General features: G+C 40.4%; 1 protein-coding gene and 1 long non-coding RNA gene across 3 annotated transcripts in view; both read right to left on the reverse strand.

Moving 5' to 3' along the window:
- Nucleotides 1-1,288: 1,288 nt before the first annotated feature.
- LOC125426113 lies at nt 1,289-15,223 on the reverse strand. Of its 2 annotated transcripts, XR_007243500.1 has the most exons (5): nt 15,086-15,188; nt 14,065-14,151; nt 7,887-7,990; nt 7,193-7,254; nt 1,289-5,023 (listed from the first exon to the last, which is right to left on the reverse strand). It is a non-coding gene; the product is annotated as an uncharacterized LOC125426113 (long non-coding RNA). The 2 variants fall into 2 exon arrangements; XR_007243499.1 differs by lacking the exon at nt 14,065-14,151 and having other exon boundaries at nt 15,086-15,223.
- A 4,541-nt stretch (nt 15,224-19,764) lies between these two features.
- CHP1 (calcineurin like EF-hand protein 1) overlaps nt 19,765-24,846 on the reverse strand; it is a 37,780-nt gene continuing 32,698 nt past the window's right edge. Inside the window, exons 6-7 of the mRNA XM_048485812.1 lie at nt 22,135-22,257; nt 19,765-21,288 (exon numbers count right to left, since the gene is read on the reverse strand). Coding sequence (XP_048341769.1) covers nt 21,235-21,288; nt 22,135-22,257 — 177 coding nt within the window. The 3' untranslated portion in view covers nt 19,765-21,234. The remainder of the gene's footprint in view (nt 21,289-22,134; nt 22,258-24,846) is intronic.

Below are 24,846 nucleotides of genomic sequence, written 5' to 3' on the forward strand. Positions count from 1 at the left end.
CTGTTTAGATCGAAGCTGGCCAGAAAACACCAGGGTATCTATGCAGAGGAAGGCAATGGCAAACCACCTCTACTAGTCTCTTGCCTTGAAAAAAATACAGGACTGTTGTGTTGGCTGCAACTCTACAGCATTTTACACACACATCAGTCTAGCACCGGTTATGCAGACAGTGAACAATGAGCTGTCCAGAAGATTTAAAGCAATGTAAGTTCTACAAGCACTCCCATGATACATCTCTAGGATTCAGTAAGATTTGTACTTAGAAGAACCACATAAGTACTTAAATGCAGGTAATTTCCTTACCTAATCTAGTCTTACGAATTTTTGCAAAATTAAGTTTCCTACATATTTTATCATATAAACCAGATAGTTACATAGGATTTGTTGTCTTAGGTGCAGAACAAATTTTCTTCAGTGATAGGAAATTACTATGTTTATATTCCTGTATAAAAATATGTGGACAAGGCTTTGGCAGTACGACTGCATTATATTTTTAAAACAGGAATTTTCATCATCCAAACAGAAAGTTACACTGCTGGTATCCAATCAGAAAGTTAAGCCAATGAGTATCTCATAATGAAGAGAAAACATGTAATGCCATAATTAATACTTCAATTATATCCTGCTTAAAGCAGAACTGAGTATACAGTTTCCAAAGTTTTCAGTACACAAGTGCATATTTGATTAGAGTGATGTGCACTGTAAAGTGGTATGGTTTGAAATCAGTTTCTAGGATGGTGCAAAAATGGGGAGGAAGGAAATATTGCCAGGCATTCTGAATTACTACAACATCTTATTTTCCCATTCTCTAGTCTAAGTGTACCTATGTAAAACTAAGTAAAAGCATATAGCCTGTTTGAAAAAGATAAAAGAAAAGCGCATGTCAGACACACACAAGCATTTCAATAGACACATCTGGATGTTTTGTACTTTGCCCAAGTTCCTCAAAATAGTCACCTCTAAACAGTTTCCATGGTCAAGTGCCCCAAATGACACATCTGAGTAGAACCTAGTCCTGTTCACTTGTTTGGAAGAACTGCCTTTCATTCCAGAGGTAAACATCAAATACATGCTATCTACAAATATGCCGAACAGGAGTTCATCTATCCCTTCCTGAACAATCAATACATTCTGAAAAACAAACAGCTATTCAGGTGTTTATGCTGGATCCTCTAACTGCAGCATTCAAATGCCAGGTTGCTTCGAGGAGAGGAATTTTCTTTTTTTGTAAAGAAAAACTCCCATCTCATCAGGCCACTTCCCTGCAACACAGAGCACCACAAACCTATTTGGTTGATACCATTTATTCTACTGTACAGTTCTTGCTAATGCAAGTTAATTCCTATTACATGCAAATGGTTATTGCTACTGAAATTCTATTATTAAGTCATTGTATGGCTTTATTTGCATCAGGGATTCTTCCCCCTACATACTGTGCTATTTTGCATTCCAGTTTCAGAGGTATTTTTCCATCAATTAATTCTTCCAAACACTAAAACTACTTAATTCAATGGTACAGATATATTTGTTCACAACAGAACCTTGACTAAGCACAGGTCCCTACAGCTCATCTGTAAACGACTCACCTTCCAATTTTTATGTGACAACAGCAGAGACCTTTAAAAGTAAAGGTAACTTTTCTAGGATCCCTTGCATTACAGTTAATAATTTCCTGTTTATGGATTTTTAGGTAATCAACTCAGAAAGAGAAATTTATCCCCACCCCCACCCCCCAAGGTGGCCATTTACAGACAAGACCAAGAAAAAGATGCAGTATCTTCTTTAAGCCAGAAGCACAACTTTAAAAAGTTGAGAGAAGCATGGCAGCCCTGAACAACAGATCTTTACATAATCCCATTTATGACTTAGAACAATTAAATCAAGGCAAGAGGATAGTAGGCAGAAGTTATCTACTTGGAGCTACATTTCCAAGAAAAAGAGAGGCAACTAGGAACAAAAACAACATCTGCAAATTTATACAAGCACTGCTGTTAGTAATGGATGGCACCACTGAAATTTTGAATTTTAAACTGAACCAGTAGCTCTACCTGTTCTAATGTAATTAATTTTACAACAGTTAATTCTCGATCAACAGTTACATTGATGCTCCTAAAACGGGATGTTAGGACACACATGCAGCCAATGGGAAATTGTCTCAAAGTACAGGAGCCCATCCTGAATGGGAAAATACAGCATTTGACCAAATATACAAAGGAATTCGTTACCAGAACACATAGTATGAGTGATTACTGATCAACTTACTCTGATAAGTGGAACTTTTAAAGCATCAGTGATCAGTGGATTTGTCCATTAAAGCAAGTGGGTATTGCTCACAAAGAAAGGCCTTTGTTAAAGATTGTGTCACTATAGTCTGGATTTTATCCACACTTAAATGTCACTAAAATGTACATGGCTGCTCGCAAGTACAATTTCCACATAATTTCAAACTCACGTTACTGTTTTATAGCATAGCTTCTGTTACCACTGCCTAGAAAAGACACTGCATCTTTAGATCATGAACATAATCTTGTCTGTTTCTTATTAGTTAAATCACCAGTGTTGTTTATTTGTCACTCTGAAATTGTAAAAAAAGTACTACAAGGCTCATGCACTGATTCTAACATGGCACTACAGTTTCGCTACAAAGCACTAATGCTTATGGAACTATACACATCTCAAAATGGAAGACATTGGTGATTTTGTTGTTCTCAAACAACTTGTAACTTTTTGTCCACAAGTATTAAAATATATTTATATGTATATATATATTATACTATTGCACATGCCCATATTTGTTTAATCTTTCATGTGGAAAAGTTTCCTGCCGACATGGAGAAACAGATGCAGACCAAAATATTAAACCAAGAGATTAAGGCAGTATTGCCTTTGCACAGTACAATTAAGAAGATGCTACAGGACAAGTACTGCAGTGGGGTTTCCTGGGCATGAACAGAGGTTTTTTTTCTGAGTCTTCAGCTTCAGTATTAATATAGCCCTATTGTGCACAGAAAGTTTTATTATTAGAAAAGGGCCTAGAGGGGAAAGGGGGGGAGGAAGGGAGGATTCTTTTACTGAAGTTTTGGATTACCAATTTGGACCTTCCGTTGTATTCATTCCAAACTGACATTGTGATGAAACATATTGATAAATTTCTGCCAGTGACAGCACATATTAGAAAAAAAAATTTATGATGTTAAGACAACAATGTGAAGACTGCAGGATGCTCAACAAGTCACCACCATACTGGATGCTTTTAAATTTTCAGTATCCAGGCTGCACAGAATTGTTTTCACACCAATTCAAAACAGACCATGCACCTAAAACCCCACTGAATTCAACAAGATTTCCTGGTAAGATTATTATAAAATGATACTCAATTACTTAATAATTTTTAATTTGGATTCCAAAATATTTCCAAAAAAATGATAGATAATTATCTCTCAATGATCATTATTTTTTGCAGAAGTAGTCAGCAGGAAAGCCAACTTATGTTCTGCTGTTTTACAATGTTCTATTCCAACATTTTTTCTCAGCCTGATAAAGGAAAACAACTGAACTAAGTTCAGAAGAATTCCCTTGCATTTCTACTTTATAGAAATCGTACACAATGCCTATGGATGACCCCATTTACCAATGTTTCGTTAACAGCAATGTCCGTTTATTCAACTATTCTTAAAGGAAAATATGCTGTCTCATCAGCCACGGCTGTCCATCCCAGAAAATAATATACTTACTATCAGTAAATGACAGATAGTGCTGAAAATTCTGTTAACTAATGATGAGAGTCATTAGAATACATACCACCATTTTAACCTAGATCAAGGAGTTTTAATTTGGCAATCCTATTCTAAATTCACATTTAATAAGACTGAACTTAAGGTGCACTATTGAGGACTCCAGGTTCAGACTTTTACACCAGGTAGCCACCAACTGTGGCAATTCCCTATTATCCTATGCTAAAGCAAAATGTCCTGTAAAAGTCACACACAGCAAAATAAAAAGAATCCTGTGTAAACATGTTAGAATCAGAACTTCCACCTTATCTCCAGTGGAGACATCAAAGGAAGCAGTGAATAAGCCCTTCCTGAGCATGCCTAGCCTTTGTTCATCTGAATGGTGGGAAAATTCACATATATTTTTATACTTTCTCATTTGTTCCCTTTGGGTAGAAGCTTGAACTAGAGAAAGCTGTTGTTCCTTTTGCTGCTAAATTGTCTAGGGATGACTGGGAATGCCACTTATATGCCCCTTAGCTTGCTTGCACATACTTTAAATTCAGAGCTTCACCTTGTGAAGGAATTTGTCAGAATAGGAACAGCTCACAGCAACATCTCTGTTCCATCAAATCTGTAGATATATACATGCAGATCTATAGGGTTTCTTTTAAAACAAAGGATGCACTCAAACATAGCAGACAAAATGCCAATCAGTTTCTCTGCACAAGCTGCTCTACACAATAGCACTAAGATGGTTATCTATAAATTCGTCACCTTTATGGGCTAAAAAAACCCAGCTAGGGTTTTCTCAGAGCGTTTTAAGAAAAATAGTTGTTCCTCACTTTAGGTAACACACACACACACACCCAGCTTATCCTCCCACAACCTTCCGTGTTAAACTTTTGCAACATTTTGAAGAGACTTATCAGTTTGCTAGATTTTCCAAGGGTTATTTAGAGAGTGGGCTGTAGGCATTTTGAAAAGGGGTAAATACCAATCAGTACTGGCTCTTGCCCGTACTGGCATGCACAATCTCTTCAAGACTACAGAAACTCTTGAGCAAAGAGGTACTGAAGTTGACATTTTCTGTGAAATGTCAGCTAGTCATTTATGTTATTTGGCAAGGGTTGGAAATACACCTTTGCTATAATACAGGCTTCACATGTCAAATGTTGAAGGAGCTGGACCAGAAACAGAACTGGGATTCTTCGTTTTCCTTCATGGAGATGATTTCTTTCATCGTGTAAGTCCTTTCATGAACTGGTGGGGCTTCAAGATCCACCTTGGCTGGATCAACCTGAATGGTCCTGGGAATACAACAGTAACAACAACAGTTTATTGAGATTAACTTTTTGATACTATGGTGTGAAAGGTTTGCAGATAAAGACTAGGGTGGTTTCAAAAATTGGAAGATGTCTGTTACTTCTTCCCTCTAAGTGGCTTTCCGCATACTGCAAAAAACAATGAAAATCAAGGCCAGGGAAAACATATGGGAAAAGAATTAAACAGCATACAAAGAAGTGACTATTAGAAACATTTCTTTGGGAATATCAACCCATACAGGAAAAAAAATCTCCAGATGTTATGTGTTAATATAAACCACAAGTGAAGGCTGACTAGGAGCTCATCTCCTCCATCATTATGGATTCAGAAGACTAAGTTTCCATTTCAGTGTTCAATACCAATTTGCTTAATTTAAAAAGGGAGAACTGTCAATGTAACAGGGGAAAGTTTTAGACAATAAAATAGTGCTTCACAAGATTGCTAGAAGTGCTGAAGTTACTAAATGGCTACCAACATGCCATAGTCAGAATAAAAACTAGCCTCATGATGGGGTTTCCTGCACTAGAAAAAGAGATTGTTTAACTTTTGTTCTTCAAGTGGTTATCTCTGAACTCACACTAATGGGCTTTACTGCTACATAGAGCCTTGATTCAGAAACCTTTTGAATTCGCATTTAGACTTGCAATATGCATGCCTAAGGGGAATCCCACCATCCCATCCAGTTCCTTTAAAACCTAAGACTATGCTGCAACAAGTTAAAAGTACCTGCAGCAAGTTAAAAGCACCTGTTGCAGGGAAAGGGAACAGGTCTTGTGAATATGTGGACAACCACACAAATCCTCTGAAGCCCTGTTTGGAACCTGAAGAGCCGTTGGACTGAAGTGCAGAGAAGCAAGACTTCAAGGAGAACAAAGTCTTGTGAATAAAGGGGACTTATAAAAGAAGGATTGGTCCAATGTCACATGGATGCTGTTTATACAATTAGCAGAATTCCAGAATTACTGCCTCTGGTATTTGCAGGAAGAAGTAATACGGCCCATAGAATGAGCCCTGGAGCACAACTTAAGTATTGTGTCAGTCTTCTCACAGAAAAGCCTTCCCTCGCAATGGAGAATCCATCCCTACCTGCGTGATGCAGAGAGAAAGAGAGAAGGCACGCAGTGTCATACTGCAGTGACAACTGCCATGGTTTTAGCCACACAATTGGCTACATATTTTGATGAGCTTTTGTTGTGAAAGATGTATAGACCACTGCCATTTGCTTAACCTCATTGGGAATGTCATCAAAATGTGGCATGATCTGTGTCTAGGCAAAGCACAGAGCTTTTATGCGAAGGCCCTGAATTGAGGCCTTCACTACTAAGCTACGTAGGATACGAGGAAAGAGCAACCTGCAGTAAGATGGCTGGGTCCACCATTCCCTCAGATGCCATCTGAGCTTTCCCCCTCAGAGTAGCCTTCAAATTAGAGGCTCAGTTTCATCTTATCTGCTTCAACATTTCTAGCAATGGATACAGGCATCAACTTTATGCTGTTCCACGAAGCAAAGGGGACAAAGGTCATGTCTTTCTAAGAAGGCAGCTTTCCCCTACAAAATTGAAAGCATTTTAAGATGGTCTTTTGTGAAATGGATGCCTAAGCACTGCAGTATACGGAGAAGAAAACTATTTACACCAACAAATAACGATCAAATTAAGAACTATGAATTACCCCCTCTGGGTTTTAAGAACAAATAGGCTTTGAAACAAAGGCTCTCATGAAGAAGGTTCCCAATCAATGCTGCCACCATGACAGATGAGACTAAACTGAGCAGGAAAGCACAGCTCTTATATTTTGATCATATACAATCTAATTTGCATCTCTGCCTAGACACTATCTCTAGATCAGTGGTGGGGAACCTTTGGCACTCCAGCTGGCAGGGGCTGATGGGAATTGTAGTCCATAACATCTGGAGTGCCAAAGGTTTGCCACCATGGCTCTAGATTCTGAATGGAAGCTCTGAGAATTTGCAAAGCCCATCAGTATGATGCAGAGAGACCATGAAGAAGTAAATAGATAAATGTACTAATTATTTTTAACATTTATATACAGATTTATATACAGATAAAATTTCCACCCCCAAATTTAAACCATCTCTTAAAGCATGAATGAATCTGGCCATTTCTGTTTAATGTTCCCAATTCTATACTTACTTATTGTTGTCTTAGAGTACTGCAATTTCTTGAGCCTTACTCAAACCACAAGACTATATTCCCTGCACAAAACAAAATTAAGAGCTGTAAAAATTAGCAGTTAATAAATGTCCTGTTCAACAATCCAGCTTTCTGAATCATTAAATACTATTACATTTTTATCCTGCCCTTCCTTCAGTGAGCTCCCAAAGGTATCTGGTGGGCCACTGCGAGTAGCAGAGTGCTGGACTAGATGGCTTCTGGTCTGATCCAGCAGGCTCTTTCTTATGTTCTTATGTTCAGGGAGTATGGGGGAATCACGTGTATCATTCTCTCTTCTCCACTGAATTATTAACGCTCGTATGAAATAGAGTGACTGGTGCAAGACACCCAGTAAGCTCTGAACTAGGTTTTGAACCCAGATCTCCTTAGATCTAGTTAAATTTGGAAACAGCTATATTACCCAGGCTTTCTGAGTGATGTCTACGCCCCCCCCAACCACTTTTTAGAATAAGTTATTTCCAAGTACTATTTTAGAGCCATTAAGCTGAACTAGCACGAAACAATACACAAAGATTCTTAATAACGGTGCTAGGCAGCATGTTATTACTAAAGGAACATATTTTAAATCAAGTTCCATCCATAGCAGAAGAGCTTGTAAACTGCTTTCATATAATCAAGAGGCTGAACAATTAAATGACCAGAATACACTTACTGTTTGTTTTATGGCTGCACAAATCATCATGTAGAACATCTTTAGTTTTCTGGTAAAGCAATTTTCTTGTTCCAACTGGCAATCAAGATGGTTTATGTATGGACCTGGTGGATACAACAGTAATAAAACTAAGCTTGGGCATTTTAAAAATATGGGCATCCTTATGTATTTATTCTTTTTTCATCTTGCTTCTGCTACCAACTACCGAAGAACAACTAAGACATGGCATTGTTGGACCAAATATAAAACAAATTCCATGCCCTTTTATTAAGGCTAAATAAAATGATTCAAAATACTGTGTAAGCGTTCAAATTTCCCAGAATTATTAATCAGGCTGAATATTTTCAGTGGGGGGTAACTGTGCTGTCCCCTGAATAAAGATTTAATTAGAATGATACAGAAAATTTGCTGTTTTTTTAAATACTATCATAACTCACATGAAGGGGGGAAAACAATTTGGGGGGAGGCTATCCCAGGGAAAGGTTAAGAATGAAAATACCACTCTTCTCTTACTTTGCTATGGTGCCAATTAGCTGAAGAATTCACACTGCCAAAGAACATCATGCTTTACTGTGATCTTCCTTTGGAGGGATACATATAAGTAGGTCACACTCTGGTTTGTGAGGACGTGTGTGTGGGGTTATGGCAGACTTCTCCACCTCTTCCATCTGCAATATTCTATCCTATCATCACTTTGATCTTGTAATTAGTCCACAGTAAACTACTTCCTCTTGCAGTCCAATTCAACAAGGTACAACTTCCAATACATTACCTGTAACCTTAAACAGAAAAACATGGGGGAGGCCCCCCCCCCCCCCCCCCCCGCCTTTAAAAAAAATGTCCACAGGAAAAGATTTGAAATTTTAGGCAATACTGAAAAAAATCTCCTGGGAAATATTTTCTCCTTAGAATGAGTTAAATGATTTGAAAAACAAGGTGACCATAATGTAGATATATACAACTCTTAAATCCAAGATGCACTTTTGCACCTAGAAGGATACCTAACCTTCATGAGGGGGACCCTGCAAAGATTTAATCACTTCTTAACTGAATGGTTCCTATTCTCCTTTTGAGCCTGCATTTCCCTTGTGGTTGACCTTTCCTCCCTCAAACCACTGTGAAACATATACCTACAGACTGGATAGCAAGCAGTTTACTGCCCTACCTTGCTGGAGGGCAAAAAGACCAGAAGATAGCCTTTCTTAAATGCCAGATGCAGAAACAAAACCAAAGTCTCTGAGGCCCCTTCCGCACATGCAAAATAATGCGTTTTCAAACCACTTTCACAACTGTTTGCAAGTGGATTTTGCCATTCCGCACAGCTTCAAAGAGCACTGAAAGCAGTTTGAAAGTGCATTATTCTGAGTGTGCGGAATGAGCCTGAGGAAAACTAAGAACATAAGAACAAGCCTGCTGGATCAGACCAGCAGCAGCAGCAGAAGGCCATCTAGTCCAGCACTACTCGCAGTGGCCCACCAGATGCCTTTGGGAGCTCACATGCAGGATGTGAAAGCAGTGGCCTTCTGCTGCTGCTGCTCCTGAGCACCTGGTCTGCTAAGGCATTTGCAACCTCAGATCAAGGAGGATCAAGCTTGGGAGCCATAGATCGACTTCTCCTCCATAAATCTGTCCAAGTTCTTTTTAAAGCTATCCAGGTTAGTGGCCATCACCACCTCCTGTGGCAGCATATTCCAAACACCAATTACACATTGTGTGAAAAAATGTTTCCTTGTATTAGTCCTAATTCTTCCCCCTAGCATTTTCAATGTATGCCCCCTGGTTCTAGTATTGTGAGAAAGAAAGAAAAATGTCTCTCTGTCAACATTTTCTACCCCATGCATAACTTTATAGACTTCAATCATATCCCCCCTGAAAGTGTCTCTGATAACAGGGCTTTTCGTCAACTAAAAGGAAGACAACAGCATCTAGCTGAAACTAAGGTATATATGCTAAAAACACAACTTGTATCAGCTTGCAGTTTTCTCAAATATTGAGTATATCTGCAATTTTGCTTGTAGAAAACTATGACATTCATAACTTTTAAATTCCCTAGATATATCAAATATTGCCATTTTATTTGCTAAGGAAGCTATAAATGATGCATTTTAGGTTGTTAAAGCTGTAAAGTTAACTTAGGTTTGATAGGACAGTATGTATTGCATATATTTTCCTCAAATTTTCTGTTCCAACAAAAAACAGAAAAACAATTCTCCTGTGATATCAACATTTCCAGAAATTTTACATCTCTTCCTGCAAGTACTTCCCTTTGGTTTCACTGAAACAGAAATCTAAGCAAGACTGTCTTGGATCACAGTGGTAGAAATCTACACACCTAAGAAAAGTAAGGACATAGAGCCCCTTCATAGAACTGCATGTCTGTAGATATGCCTCTTCACAATTTGTTTACCTGCTATTGGTTACAGGTTGCCAAAAAAAGTGTATAGCAACACATGGCTCTATGCAAACGCATTTAACATCAGGCTACACCAACAGTGAATAGACTTAGTCCACGACAAAAATACTCAAAATGCAATAATCAAATAAGTGCATTTTTAAATGCTGCATTCCTTTCACTACTGGTAATTATGCCCTTATAGCAGGAGTGAAGCCATCAACTAAAAACTGGGTGGCACCATTTTTTTAAAAATGCACTAACATGTAGAGGGAAGATCAGAATTAGGCTTCAAGAATGCAAAGCTGACAAGCCCAGCAGCAGAATGATGAATCACCTATGAAATGGACTACTCTTTTACAAAAAGCTTACACAATTAAAACACAAGCACACCCGGAGTATGTAGAAACTGAAGCAGCCCGGTCTGTATTATCCTCCTCCTGCATTGCGGACATATTTTCAAAGGCAAGAAAGAGTCAGTATTTTTAGCAACATTTAGCTCTCTAGGTATTCTGAAGACTGTCCTGACAGTTTCATACCATCCTACGCTCTGCATTTACCGTTTCAAATCAAACTGCAATAAAAGAACATTCACCATATGATTGTTTAAAAATATGGATATATTTAAGCTTTCTTACTACTTCCATGATTAAAACTGATTACTGTAACGTATACAAGAGAGTAGGAAATAGGGAAAGAACTTGACTAACGCAGCTCTTCAGATTCACACAATATCTGAAGGGGTTGTTTTCTTCATACCAAGTCATGCCTGATTTCCAGTGGTGCTGAGGATTTACAATTCACAAGGATCCCAGGGAAGATGCAGGCACATAGTATTTTGTAAATCAAGGAACAGAAGCCAGGAAACCAAGATTTTAAACATTTCCAAAAAATCAGCCCAGAAAGCTACATTCAGAAAGTAGGCTGTCTAATCACCCGATTTATAACACTGGATTTTTCTCCCTTTTGCTTCACCCAATCAGTATTCAAATGGACTGGTATTCATTCAGTGTTATGATGCTAATTTGTACTTATATAAGGGAGAGAAAACCATGATTTTGTGATGCAAATCCATTTCTCAAGCAGCTGTTTGCTTTTTTATCAGAACACAGAGTAAACTTGATAAAAATCTGAACATTTGCTTCCATATTCTCTACAGCAAACTGGTAGTTTGTTTAAAATTAACTGCACTGTAAGTATTAGAAGATAACATAGTTCATAGTTAGCAACTACAGTGAATCTGAGAACTTTGCATTTTAACCTTATTACTTCCATACAGTAAGTAAAAGCAAGAAGCTGCCTGAGGAAATATAGTAATTATTTCTTCATACTTACTCTTGTTTAGCTGTAGCTAAAACACTAAAACCTCAATAGTAAAAAGTCAGTATTTCCATTTATAGTTAAATTGCCATACTTTGTTTACAGAGCCAGCGTGGTGTCCTGGTTAGAAGTGGAAGACTCTAATTTAATGAACCAGTTTTTCTCCCCATTCCTACATTTGAAGCCTGCTGCATGACCTTGGGTGAATCACAGCTCTGTCCAAACTCTCTCAGACCCACAAGGTGTCAGAGGAAGGGACAGAGTTTGTAAGCCACTTTGAGACTCCTTACAGTTGAGAAAAGCAGGTCATAAATCTAAATTCTTCTTCAATGCCATAAGGCTTGAATGCTAAAGAACCAATGCTGGTGTAGCATGACATCTCATGACATGTCAACTTACTTGTCAGGACCTCTCTTGGGCCAGACTCAAATCCAGGAGAGGTCTCATAATCAAAGAGCTAACAGGATGAGGCAGAACCACTATGAGGAAGATCAGGAGACACTGACACCACCGGATCCCCTCTGAATCCAGATCCCTGGGCCTCATATTGAAAGATCTTTCCCTGAAGGCTCAGCTCCAGATGATGCTGCCAATGTACCAGACCCTGGGGCAGATAGCCCACAGCCTCACAGAGCCAGATCTCGCACCATCAGATCTCCAGATACAACTTCCATCTGGAAAAAGTGGCAGAGACAGTGGGCCCACAAGAAGGCGCTGAACAACAATTAATCAGGTTGGTAGTTCATATTCCTGCTACAGAATCAGATCACTGCAGGAACACATACAGTGTTCTTTGCAGAATCGGTTCTCAATCAAAGCCAGAAACAGGTGGGGCTCCTTCCCATCTCCACAATATTTAAGCCTTGTTCTAACACAATTAGCCTTGTTCATTCAACCAGTCTGCATGGCCAGTATACTTATGTGCTACCTATGAAATTGAACCTAGCTATACCTCAGCTATCACCCAGGCCTCAGCACTCTTTGGAAGACTGAACCTAGCCTCCAGCTACTGCCGACTTTTGTTCCTAATGAATCTGTAGTTTGCTACAAGTCCTTTCTGTCACAGACAGAAAATTACCCAAATGGCATATGCACTTCACTGTCAAAGATGGCAAGGAGATAGGAAGTAGCAGAATTATCAACTTCTCTTGAGCCACAAAATGCATCATAACCTTGCAAAGGCCTTGTTCCCTGGTGAGGGATGCAAATAATCAGCTGAGGTTCCTGGCCTTACCCATGTTATACCATAACAGAACTGCAGTGCTCTGTTTATGTTACTGCAATTGAATTGACAGAAAATGTTTTGTAGTATATTCTACCAGTTTGATTCAGAAGTTAAATCTTTTCCTTCAGTATCTTCTATCTTTTTTTACAGCAACTTGAAAAGTTGCTGGAGTCACAAAGTATACAGACAATTGTGCTATCAAACAGCAATCAGACATGGTTCTTAGAGTGTTCATATTCAGCACCTAATTCAACAAAATACAACTCAAAGACACTGGCTGGGCAAAATTGTTTATTTTCCAATATTTTCTGTTATTCTTAGTTTGGCAACAAGAAGGTTTTTAAAATCAAGGAAAAATCTATAGGAATGTATGATACGATTTGAAAGTGAGAGTGAAGTGCTTTTGGAAAACCTAGATGAAGGCCAGAATTAATTTTTGCTTGATCAAAACTCTATATTATTCATTAGAGAGAATCTCCCTACAGACCCCACCCCCCGCTGAATCTATTCAGCAAAAGCATATGGTACAGCCATCTTATAATCTTTCTTTACATTACTTTCCACATTCAATTATATTCCATCTGAATTCTGAGGTGGCACAGACCTAGGAGGATTATACCATATGCTTTTTCTTTGCATCTTTCTTTGCATCCTGAGAACTATTGGCCAAAAGAGGGCCAACTAAGGAACGGTAAAAAGCAGCCACACACCCCTCCTTCCTTATTCCTGCTTTACTTTCTTAAAATGTTAATTCCCTTGAGAACATTCTTGTGGGAAAGCAATATAAAAACACAACAAGTAATCTTCAGCAAGCTCACAATTCCATCTTCAACTCCTCTCCTCTCTCTCTGTAGAGGAAACAGTTTGGACTATTTACCAAGGGGCCAGGATTTGCCACACACACTCTCTTTATAAGATAAGTTTGAGTTTAATTCTAAGTTGTTCTAAAAGGCTTTGAGAACATTTTTTTTTCATTTTCACATACATTCATGTATTAAAGATATTTGTTGTATTTTGCTGTCATAGAGGAACAGCCTCAATCTGTCTACACTCATGTATAACTATTCTCCAGGAATATCCTGACTCCAAGACAGAAACAAATGAAAAGAAGCACTGCCTAAAAAAGGCACTGCTTATGATAAACTGGAATTCACTTACAAAAGCCAGTAAGCAAATACATACAGCTTGACAAGTTGCCAAAGCCTACTGAGTTCAGATAGGAAAAGGAAAAGATACTTAACTGCATTTTCAGCTGCTCTTGAAAGAAAAAGATATTTGATGCCCCTTCATGCCCATCTCTCTTTCTTCATTCTAACCCATTTTGGTGGCTGAATAAACAAAATGCAAAAGTATGCATTTATTACATTTCTGAAAGACCTGCTTCAATAGATGCAGCTGCTTACTATTTAGAATATAGCAATGAATACAGTGCCTAACGATTAATATATTCAAAATGTGTTCTTCAGCCATCTGCTGCAGCTCATAAACAATGGTACATCGGGGATCTGTCAACTCCTTCACACTATATGATTCAACGTTTCTTTTTAAAGCTAGCCATACGTTACTGCATTCTACAAAGCCTCGTCCTTCCTAGCTCTGCTTGCTTAAGAAAACCCTCGACTTACTGTTTGTATGAATATATATTCCAAATAATAAAGAGCACTGGAAACGAAAACGGGGGGGGGGGGAGAGAGAGAGAAAGAGAGAGAGAGAGAGAGAGAGAGAGAGAGAGAGAGAGAGAGAGAGAGAGAGAGAGAGAACTGACAGGCGAAGTCAACAGCCAGGAAATTATTTAAGAACAGCGCAAATGTATGAACAACAGACGATCTGGAGGTGTCCTACCTCCCAAAAATCCCAAACCCCGTTTCCAGCACCAATAACCAGGGAGCGATGCCGGATTGTAACTGGCATAAAGGACAACGGTACAGAAGCCAGCACGAAGTTCAAGTGCAGGAAGAAATGGCCACGCAATCCTCCTCCTCCTCCGGACCCAGCCGCCGCACTGTGGGTTTCGCGGCTCCAAACCGTTTACCACCGACTCAAAGGCGGAGGAAGGGAGCGGATTCCCACTGGCGCAAGAGCGGGGCTTTAGGGAACGAAAAGCTCGAAACACCAGAACTTGCCAACCCGAGCTCGGAGCTCAGGCGGACGCGCCAGTTAGTCCACTCCGCCAACGGGTAGGCTGTAGTGCATCCGGTCGAGTACCGCCGCTGTTCTTCGACCCCTTCTGCACGAGCCCTTGAGCTCATCGTCCCTTCTTACCTCAGCTGAGGCCATCGGGCCGCAGCCCGCGGCTCTTGCTTCACTTCTTCCTCTCACGCCGCCATTTTCCCCTCCTTGCCTCGGCCACCCAATGGGGACCCGTGCGGAGCGATTCCGTGACCGCACCGCCTACCTCGGGGGTCCTCCTATTGGGTTAAGATCCTGTCAGTCACTTGCTCACTTAGATCTGTTATTGGATACTCGATGCAGCCTTGAGTCCGCTCCAGAGGACGCCCTCCTGAACCTTCCCCCGGATTGGCTAAGACTGGCACCTAAATTTGAGAAGAGATTGGGTATTCTTGAGTGTCTAAAAACGCCTATCTTTTCGCTCCGTCGCGTTGAAGGGATAGCAGTTATGGGGTCTGCGTAAAGTGCCATCCTGGACGCCCCCTGTAGGAAACGTCCTAGCTGTGCAATTGCGGGTTGTGGCGGGAAAGGGCTGCTTATGGACGCCAGAAATCGTAGAGGGGCTAATTCTAAACTTGGGAATCTTTGTATAGCTTTACGCAGTAATTCCAGACCAGTAGCAAAATAAAACAGAAGTCCAGTGGTACCTTAAAGACTATCAACATTCTTCCAGCTTTCTTGAGCCGGACCTCATTTTTCCAGATTCCATAAAATCATTTGAATTCGAAAAATTACAAAAGGGACGGGAGCGGGGGATGAAGAACTTGGACTACAGGAAGGCTTAGCGTGAATCTCCTTATAAATGTTTCAAGTGTGATTCTCTGAGTGACTGTTGCAACAACAATAACAACTTTATAGCCAGCGTTTCTCTAAGGCTGTAGGAGGATTACAAAATATTAAAAAAAACTATTCCACTCAAAGATCTCTGATAAACAAAACAATACTGTGGGCTAGGATTACTTACAGTATTGAAGATCGTGAGTCAGGCTTCCGACTCTCATGAAGTACCCAAATTCTCAATAATGGAGTAGTTCGAAGCATAAACAAAATTTACTGACATCAGCAAACGCTTATAGCATCTGATATATTGAGAATAGCCAAGTGAAGTTTCTAAAAAGTGGGTTCTATTGAGCTATGAGATTAAGAACATCCAAGTCTCTGTCAGAACCAGGATGACAGATAATGTTCAATTAATATATTTATTTTATTCAAATTTATTCAATTGCTTGATGCGTTCAAATCCAGTTTATTTATAGAACTGTGACTTTCAGGTCTCCAACAGTGTAACAACCTCACATGTGGAAAATGGTTTTTTCTTGCATCTGAAGTAGTGAGTTCTGACTCACAAAAGCTAAAATAAATGCTAGTCTTTAAGGTGTCATAGACATCTTGTTTTACAATAGCTTTAGGTTTTTGTCTTCTGCCTTTTTCAGTTCATGAGCAGAACATACAGTCAAGAAAGGCTGTTACTTTTATCCTCTACATGACTTTTTTGTAAGCAGGAGGCTGATTCTTCATGGAAACAGAAGGTTGGGGTTTGGCATGTGGAAGTGCTCTGCATTAATGAGTGGTTTAGTCTATCCTACATGTCAAAAAGAATGTTACTGCTTGGTATTGTTTTATAATGGCTATAGATCTCCCATAGAGCTGGAGGGTACCTAAAGGGTCATCTAGTCCAACCCCATGCCTGATACAGGAAATTCACAACCACCTCACTTCCATTCTCTCAGTGACCCTTTATGCCCAGAGGAAGGCAAAAAAAAGCCCCTCCAACTGTTTTCCTTGCCAAACTGTCTTGGAGGAAAATATCTTCATGACCCAAAGTGGCAAATGCGATTACCCTGGGCATGTAAAAATGGGCCATGGGAGCCAAGCACTGACATCCTTTCCTGCCCTCCTTCTCATGATTTGCCTAGGTTCACAGACTCAGCACTGCTGTCAGATGGCCATTTAGCCTCTGCTTAAAATCCTCCAAAGAAGGTGAGCCCACCGCCTCCTCAGGAAGCCTGGTCACCTTGGAAGGCATAAATAAGGGTTCATTTCCAAGGAATTTGAAAAGCTTTGCAGAGTGTCTCCAATGTTTCCTAGCATGGTTATCTTTTCTGGTGAGTCCTTCCCAGTGACTAAAGTACAGTAACTTCAGTTCATTTTAGCTTGTAACAGCATAATTACCAGGTAAAGCTTCTTTTAGGCTGTACTATATTAGGCTGCAAAGGAACATCAGGTGTGTTTGGTGTTTTCCATGTCAAAATTATAACTGGTGTAATTTAAAAGATATGCAGGAAAAAGCGAGGCTCAAAAACTTTCTCTTTGGATTGGGTTTTTATGTGTGTACTGGAGTTGAGGGAATATTCAAACAACTTACAATACATAATTGGCTAAGGGTTCGAATATCTGACAACAAACCCTTAGCCAATTACAGTGAGTGATGCACAGGGACCCGTGTCCTGTGAGTCCTGCACCCCCATTGGTCATTGCTCGGTCAATGGAGCAGCTCCTCTGCAGGCCTGGCAAACCCCTTCCCACCCCCAAAAGTCCAGCTGGGCTGTGGAGGGCCTGGCATACCCTTTCCCTGCCCCCCCACCCCAAAAACTTCAGCTGGCCCTCAGAGGGCCAGGCAAACCCCTTTGCCCAACCCCCAAAAAGTCCAGCCAGGCCACAGAGGGCCCAGCAAATCCTTTCCCTGCCCCCCAAAAGTCCAGCCATGCCTTAACCTTCCCAATCCAACTATCTAAACCCCCTCCCCCCACCTCAGCCACACCTTTCAACCCTCCCACACCAATACTCACCTGTCCACCTTCCCCCACCCCAAGCCACACCTTGCCACCCTCCCCCACCCCAGTACTAACCGTCCAGCCCACCCTCTCCCTCATACTCATCGTCCAACTCTCCAGCCACTCGTAGCCACACCTTCCAACACTCCCCATCCCAAGTCTATCATTTCTGCCCTCCTCCCACCCAGAGCCACACCTTGCCAGAATGCCCCACCAGAACCCTCAGCTTTCTGCCCTCCCCATCTCAAGTCTTTCTGTTCCACCCTCCCCTTTCAATCCTACCAATGCCCCAAGTCACTCTGTCCCATCCTTTCCCACCCTAACCCTCAGCTTGCTGCCCTTACTCCAAATCCCTTCTCTCTATCCTCCCCCTATCCTCACCTACTGACCTACCCCAACCCACACATCTCTCACCCCTTAGCCAAAGACCCAGAACCTGATAAGTGTCACGCTGCAGGAAAGGGTGGGAAGAGGGTTGCTACAGTCCCACTAAAGCCCATTGGTGGCGTGGGAATGGGGGGAGGCTGCCTCTTCAACCCTTTGCTAGGGCCCACTGCATCTCAACTGCAATCAGCTTTGCTGCTAGTAGATATATAATGTTAAAGTGTATTATTATTATTTATCCAACTACAATTCATTGCTTGTTAAAAGTTTATAAGGTCAACATAAATTATCCTATCATTTTTAAAAGTTGTTGATCAAATATGTATATATAAAGAAAAAATATGTATGTAATATATAGGGGGCCGAGGTTCCCTGGGGCAGAGGTGAGACCGATTAGTTTCCTGGGTCATTCCCGCCCCCCTTTTTAAGGACTTGGATAACATTTGCCCTCATCCAGTTTTGTGGCACATCTCTCACTAGCCTCTCAAGCAGGCTCTTCCTGCCCCTACCTTAACACTCCCTGGGCAGTTCCACCAGTCTTATATTGAATCCAAGAAATGACTAAGAGTGAACAAATTGAAACTAAACTAAAAAAAAAATTGGAAATTATGCTGGTTGGGAAAGCAGAGGCCTTGATGGACATTATGCTCCCACTAGCTTGGACTCAGCTGACCCTCGCTGACTCAGTTAAGAGCCTTAGGGTTATACTGGACCCAACATTATAACTGGAGAAGCAAATTAATGCAGCGCAAATAAGGCTTTCCTCCAACTCAGCGTAGCTTGAAAAATGGCCCCTTATTGTGATACGACTGATTTGTCCACATGGGTCCATGCCATGGTGACATGAAGTCTAGGCTACTTAATGTACTATGCATTGGTCTCCCCTCAAAATAAATGTGGAATCTCCAGTTGATGCATAATTCCTTGGCTTGGCTATTTTGGGAGCTAGGTGGATCATCCACATTGTTCCCATTCCATAGTCACTCCACTGGCTGCCCACCAGTTACCAGGCTTAATTTAAAGTATTGGCTATCACATACAAAAGTCTTCATGGCTTGGATTTTACCTGCAAACTCTTCATGGCTTGGATTTTACCCTTTATGCTCTGCCAAGAGGCTTGAAAAGTGAAAATGCCTCCCCACTACTGAGAGGCCCCTATTGGGCTTCATAGACGTATGCCACCTGTTTTGGTGTCGTAAGTCTGAATTCCTGGCCACTGGGGTAAAGTGGCAAATGGCAGGGAGGAAGCCGACTCATGTCAGCTTCTCCTCTAGCCACACTCCTGCCACAGTGGTGGCAGCAGGGGCGCTGGTATACAGGCGTCATATCAAGCGCTGCATCCCAGCGCCAGGGAGGGCCACGGCAGCTACACACCAGGGGATTCATTTCTTCCCTGGGGCAAATGCTCCAGGTAGGGCAAATTTGCCACTATGGTCACCTTGGTTCTTAACAGTTTCCCCTTTTCAACAAATCTTTTTAAGGCACTGAGAAATAAATACAGATTATAGCTTAAATATCAAGTTATTAAATTGGAAAGTAAAGCCCTGTAACTAGGGTTCAATAACTGTAGGGTCTTTTACTGTTAAAGCTCCTTTTGTTGTAGAAAGGCAGACATTACTTTGAAGGATTTTATTCATGGATTGTTGATGAATACAATAGAACTGGCAAGGCACACCTGTGGATTACAACTACAGAACAAAAAGGAAATGTGTTTCTCTGAAAATAAACCACATCAACCTATAACATCTAACATAATGTTACGGTTACATTCCTTCTTTTTATAAAATTTGTATGTTACACCATGATACACATACTAAAGTGTTTATTTTATAGAAATCAATCTTTAATTTTGCTCCTGGGCCTTTCCAATTTTACATTTTGGTCTGGATTTTCTTCTGCAAGTTTTCCAAGTGAAAGATCACTGAATTATACAGGTCAGAAGTAATATTAGATTAAAACACACTCAATACTTACCGAAATGCTGACACATGAAAGTAGTGGGGAGGACAAGAGCATGTGAACACTGATTTAGTAGAAGTATTTTGTAAGTCAACACTGCCAATTCAAGTTCAGTCACTGAAAAGTTAGTTTGTTTTGATAATTAGCACAATGTAATTGCCTGCTGAACTGCAAAGGCAATCTAGCCTGGAAACGACAAAACGTTAATTGCTTTTCAAGCTTTTACTGCTCTGAAGTTGCATCAACATTTACTGTAGCAATGTTTAATAGTTGGTGTGTGATTGAAGTATAATATAACTTTTCTTTAGTCATGTGCTTGACATTTTCCTAAAAATATTAGTGTTACTATCCAATGAACAGGGCATGTAACCCCTTTCTAATCCTCCAGTCTGGACTGTGAGAATACCTGCCAGAGCTCAAAAATCTAAATGAGCTAGTGTGGCATGATTAATACGAAAATAGGACTTTAATCACAGCTGTGCAATAAACAAAATATAGTGCAAACATTGAAAAACTAGATAATCAAAAAAGAGTGGAGCATTAGTGAGAAGATAGTTAACTTCTATTAGTAAAGGGAAAAAAACCCCTAGACAATTAAACCATATAATGCAAGTGCCCAGTTATTGTGTTCACAGCATTGTAGATTATAGACTTGGACTACTCCTCCAAGCCTTTCACCTGAAAACAAAACCACTGGTCTTGCATTATCATTGTGAAGTTTAAAAGGCATGACTAGCAAAACAGAATATACTACTACTGAGTTTAACAGATTTATATCGTACATTCCTTCAAACAGCTCTTCAGTGGAATTTGCCCTTTTGTATTTTCAATTCAGAGTTCATCAGATGATCAGAGGCTACAATACATGGGAAAAACACATTTCTGATCAGAAAGCAATGCAAAGTGTTGAGTGAGGAAGAGGCTGCTTCAACTGCTTCATTCCAGGCTGCACTACAGCCACGTTCTTTTGTTCTGATGCAGAAGGAATGTTCACGTTGATGGAACAAACCGAGATGGATTTGGAGATATACCTCACATGTACCAGTAGCAAAGCTCAAGACAAGGGAGGGTAAAATAAACTCTATTGCTTAAATTTCACGGTAACAAAGAAGGGACCTTGATCCATCAGTGAAGAAATCGAATGCTCATTTTTTGCTCTACATCCACTTTCTCCAAAACCTGCAGAAAGCAAAATGGTTACAATTTGTTATACTATTCTCATTATTAAGCAGGTGGGTTTTTCTAAATTCCTGTGCCACCTAATAATCCTCTTCCAAATGAGATAGAATTTCTTGTGCTCCAGAATTTTTTTAAAAAAGATCAATCATGTTAATTATGTTTCTATATTAACAACTAGAGATTGTGGTAAATTTTAATTGTTATATTTGGTCGAGAAAAAATTGAAAGCCCACTTTTTATCTTATTGTAGATGTTTTCTTCTGTGTATATTTTAGCTGTTGTCCATTTATTTCTATATACCTTAATACAATTATTCAAAACCTGTGGAAAGGCAACACTGTTACAACTTGTTATAGAATTCTTTCTCAGTATTGAGTAGATGGGGCTTTATTCCTGCACCAGATAGTCATCTTTCATATTGGATGCATTTTCTTGTCCTTCAGAATTTGTTGTTGTTTTTAAAGATCAGTCTAGGAGTTATCAACAGAACACCTACAAGGATAATAAAATTTTCACTTAAGAACACTTGAGGAACAATTTGCCTGTTAGGGACATTGCCATCTTAACTGTGAAATGTTAAATTCCACTTCATTTCAATGTGTAATGTGGGCATCCAAGAACAGAAAAGGATGTTAGCTAGAATAATTTAAGCTACCAAGACACATTGTTTGCTTTTGTCAGAACAAAGGGACACATTTTTGTTCAGACAACTAATGACAAGAGGAAACAGCACATGTAATGAAGGAGCAGTACAGTTTTAGGCCTATTGATCTTGCAAATCTGACCAGAAAATCCTAGCACTAGACTAAATACCTAGGACTGCCACAACAAAAATGATTTCCTTACCTTAACAAACTCTGTAAAAGAGATAGCACTATCACCATCTTGATCAGCCTCCTGGATAGTTCTGTCAGCAATGCTGCCCAGCTGCTCATCAGAGATGTTTACACCAACCATCATACGCAACACCTGAAAGTTAGGAAGGTGATTTTTTTTCTCATATTCAAGTAACAGATCACCGTATCAAATTCACAACAATGCCAGTCAACTAAAGCTGTTTTTCTCACTGATTCTTCCAAAAAGCTTTTCTGTGTCCAAGAGTTGTGCACGAAAAGAGAAAATAGTGCAGATTTTCACACTCTCAACACAGATGTCGCTTTAAGCGATCATGACTAATAGCATTAGCATTAGTTCTGTTCTCAATACATTTGTCTAACTCTTTCCCCTTTTAAAGCCATCTAAGCCTACGGCCATCATCACATCTTTTAGCAGTTAATTCTACAACTACCTATTATGTAAAGCTGTATTTCCTCTGGTCTGTCTTGAATCCACTGTCATGTTCATGTTGTACCCCTAAGTGCTAGAATAAAGGAAACTATTTCAAACCGTGTTTTTTAAAGGTTAATGCCAGCACCGTGAGTTAGGTCTGAAAACAGAATTGCAACCAATTGAATTGGCAATGTTTATATCATGTGGTACCCATGGTAGGCTCCAGTTAGAACTGTTTTGAACTAACTGTAGTCTCTGGACATTTTTCAAAGGCAGCCTCATATGCATGTCTGAGAAACTCAATCTGGATACAGTTACTAAGGAATGCAAGACTGCAGCTAAGTCAGTCCTTTCCAGGAACAACTGCAGCTATCAAATCACCCATGTTCCTGTTAGTACTATCTCCTTTTTAAATTTTGATACTGAATTTTGACATAGTCTGTGACCGTCATCCTTTGGGGGGAATGCAGTACAGTTCAAAACAGACTGTAAGTCTAATTGTAGATCAGCTTTACCTCCTACCAGCAGGACTTTCATCTTGTCTACACATGCCGGTGGAGGCTCGGGGACCATTCGCATGCTATCGTGCGACCAGCCCCGACTTTCCCCTCAGCCAGAGTGGCTCTGGTTGCCCCCCTCCACTCACCATCCCATCCAGTGTCACTCTGGAGGGCTGCAGGGACCCGCCCACGCTGCCTTCCAATCTTCAGAGGTTGGAGGGCAGTGTGGGCAGGTCTCTGCAGCCCTCTAGAGCGATGCTGGACAGGACGATGAGTGGAGGGGGAAAGCAGTATCTTTCCAGCGGTGCGGTTTGCACCACGCCGATGTAAAGATGCTGCTTTGCAAAAACCTCGCTTGTTTAGCGAGGTTAAAAGCTGTTCCTGGGCAGCCAGGACGGCGCTGCTGCATCGCAGCGAACAGCAACCCAGGGACGGCGTTTTTGCCATCCCTGGGCCTCTGTATATCGCCCGTGCGGAAAGGGCCTAAGTGAGTTCTCCCAGCTGCTGACAAGAATTAATTCTGAGATACTCCAAAGGCTAAGAGGCAAAGCAATAGTCTACCACAGGGGTAGGGAACCTGCGGCTCTCCAGATGTTCAGGAACTACAATTCCCATCAGCCCCTACCAGCATGGCCAATTGGCCATGCTGGTAGGGGCTGATGGGAATTGTAGTTCCTGAACATCTGGAGAGCCGCAGGTTCCCTACCCCTGGTCTACCAGTACCTTCTGAAACCTGTCTGCTAGGAATTATTAAAGCCACTGAAAATATTGTCTCCTCAAAATCCCATCCCAATAAGACTGTCCACAGGAATGTCACGGTTGATATCAAAAGATACTGTAGACCAGAAGAACCGACAAACACTTCCTGTCAACAGTCCATTATGGTCATTCAGCAAGATGAGGAGGGTAATTCTCCCCCAAACCAGGCAAGAAGCCAGAGTGAAGAGGGCCCAGATAAATCACTCTTTACCAGAAAAATTATATGGAATTGAACACCTTGCCCAAGAAAAGAAATTTTGACACAGCTGTTCAGATCGAAGAAATCTAAGAATATTTTTTAAAAAACAAGAACAACAGAGCTCTTATTACAGTTTCCTTCAGTGTTAGGAATGAATCTACTGAGTTCTAGCATAAAAGTGAGTTCTAGTGAGAATCTAGCATAAAAGTTCATGCCACAATAAATGTTGATTTTCAAGCAGCTACTGAAATCTTGTTTTATTTTGACCTACAACTGACATGCCTCACCCATACAGATATAAATATGCTGAACATGCCAAAGGGAGGAAAGTAAAGAATGCAAGCAGAGGTTCTGTTAAGTTTCTTGTCTACATCCTCAGATCGCACAAACTAAAAAGTATGCAAATCAATTCACATTTTTGTAACCTTGTGGTCAATTACAGTAACATGCTCTACATCAGGCTGCCCTTGAAGACATCCTGGACTGCAGCTGGTCTAGAATGTAGCAGCTTGATTATTGTCAGGGGCTAGCTTCTGAGAATGCATGTTGACAATGTTCAAACAGCTACTTTAGCTGCCAGTTTATTTTCAAGTTCACAAGCTGAGGTCTACATGAGAGACGATCCTCCTCCCATATGTTCCTGTGCATTAACTATAGTCTTCAGAGTTACATAAATAGATAAGAAACAGATGGTGACCCCACATTCATCCCTCCACTCAGGCCTCGTTAAGAAGATTTTGTTTTGTCATATCACAGTAACAGTTATTAGCCTTCCTCCCTGGTTCTGGTGTTGCATGTTTATGTGTTTTTATTAAATTATTTAATAATTTT

This window comes from Sphaerodactylus townsendi, linkage group LG02 (assembly GCF_021028975.2).
Source record: "Sphaerodactylus townsendi isolate TG3544 linkage group LG02, MPM_Stown_v2.3, whole genome shotgun sequence".
NCBI classification, from domain to species: domain Eukaryota; kingdom Metazoa; phylum Chordata; class Lepidosauria; order Squamata; family Sphaerodactylidae; genus Sphaerodactylus; species Sphaerodactylus townsendi.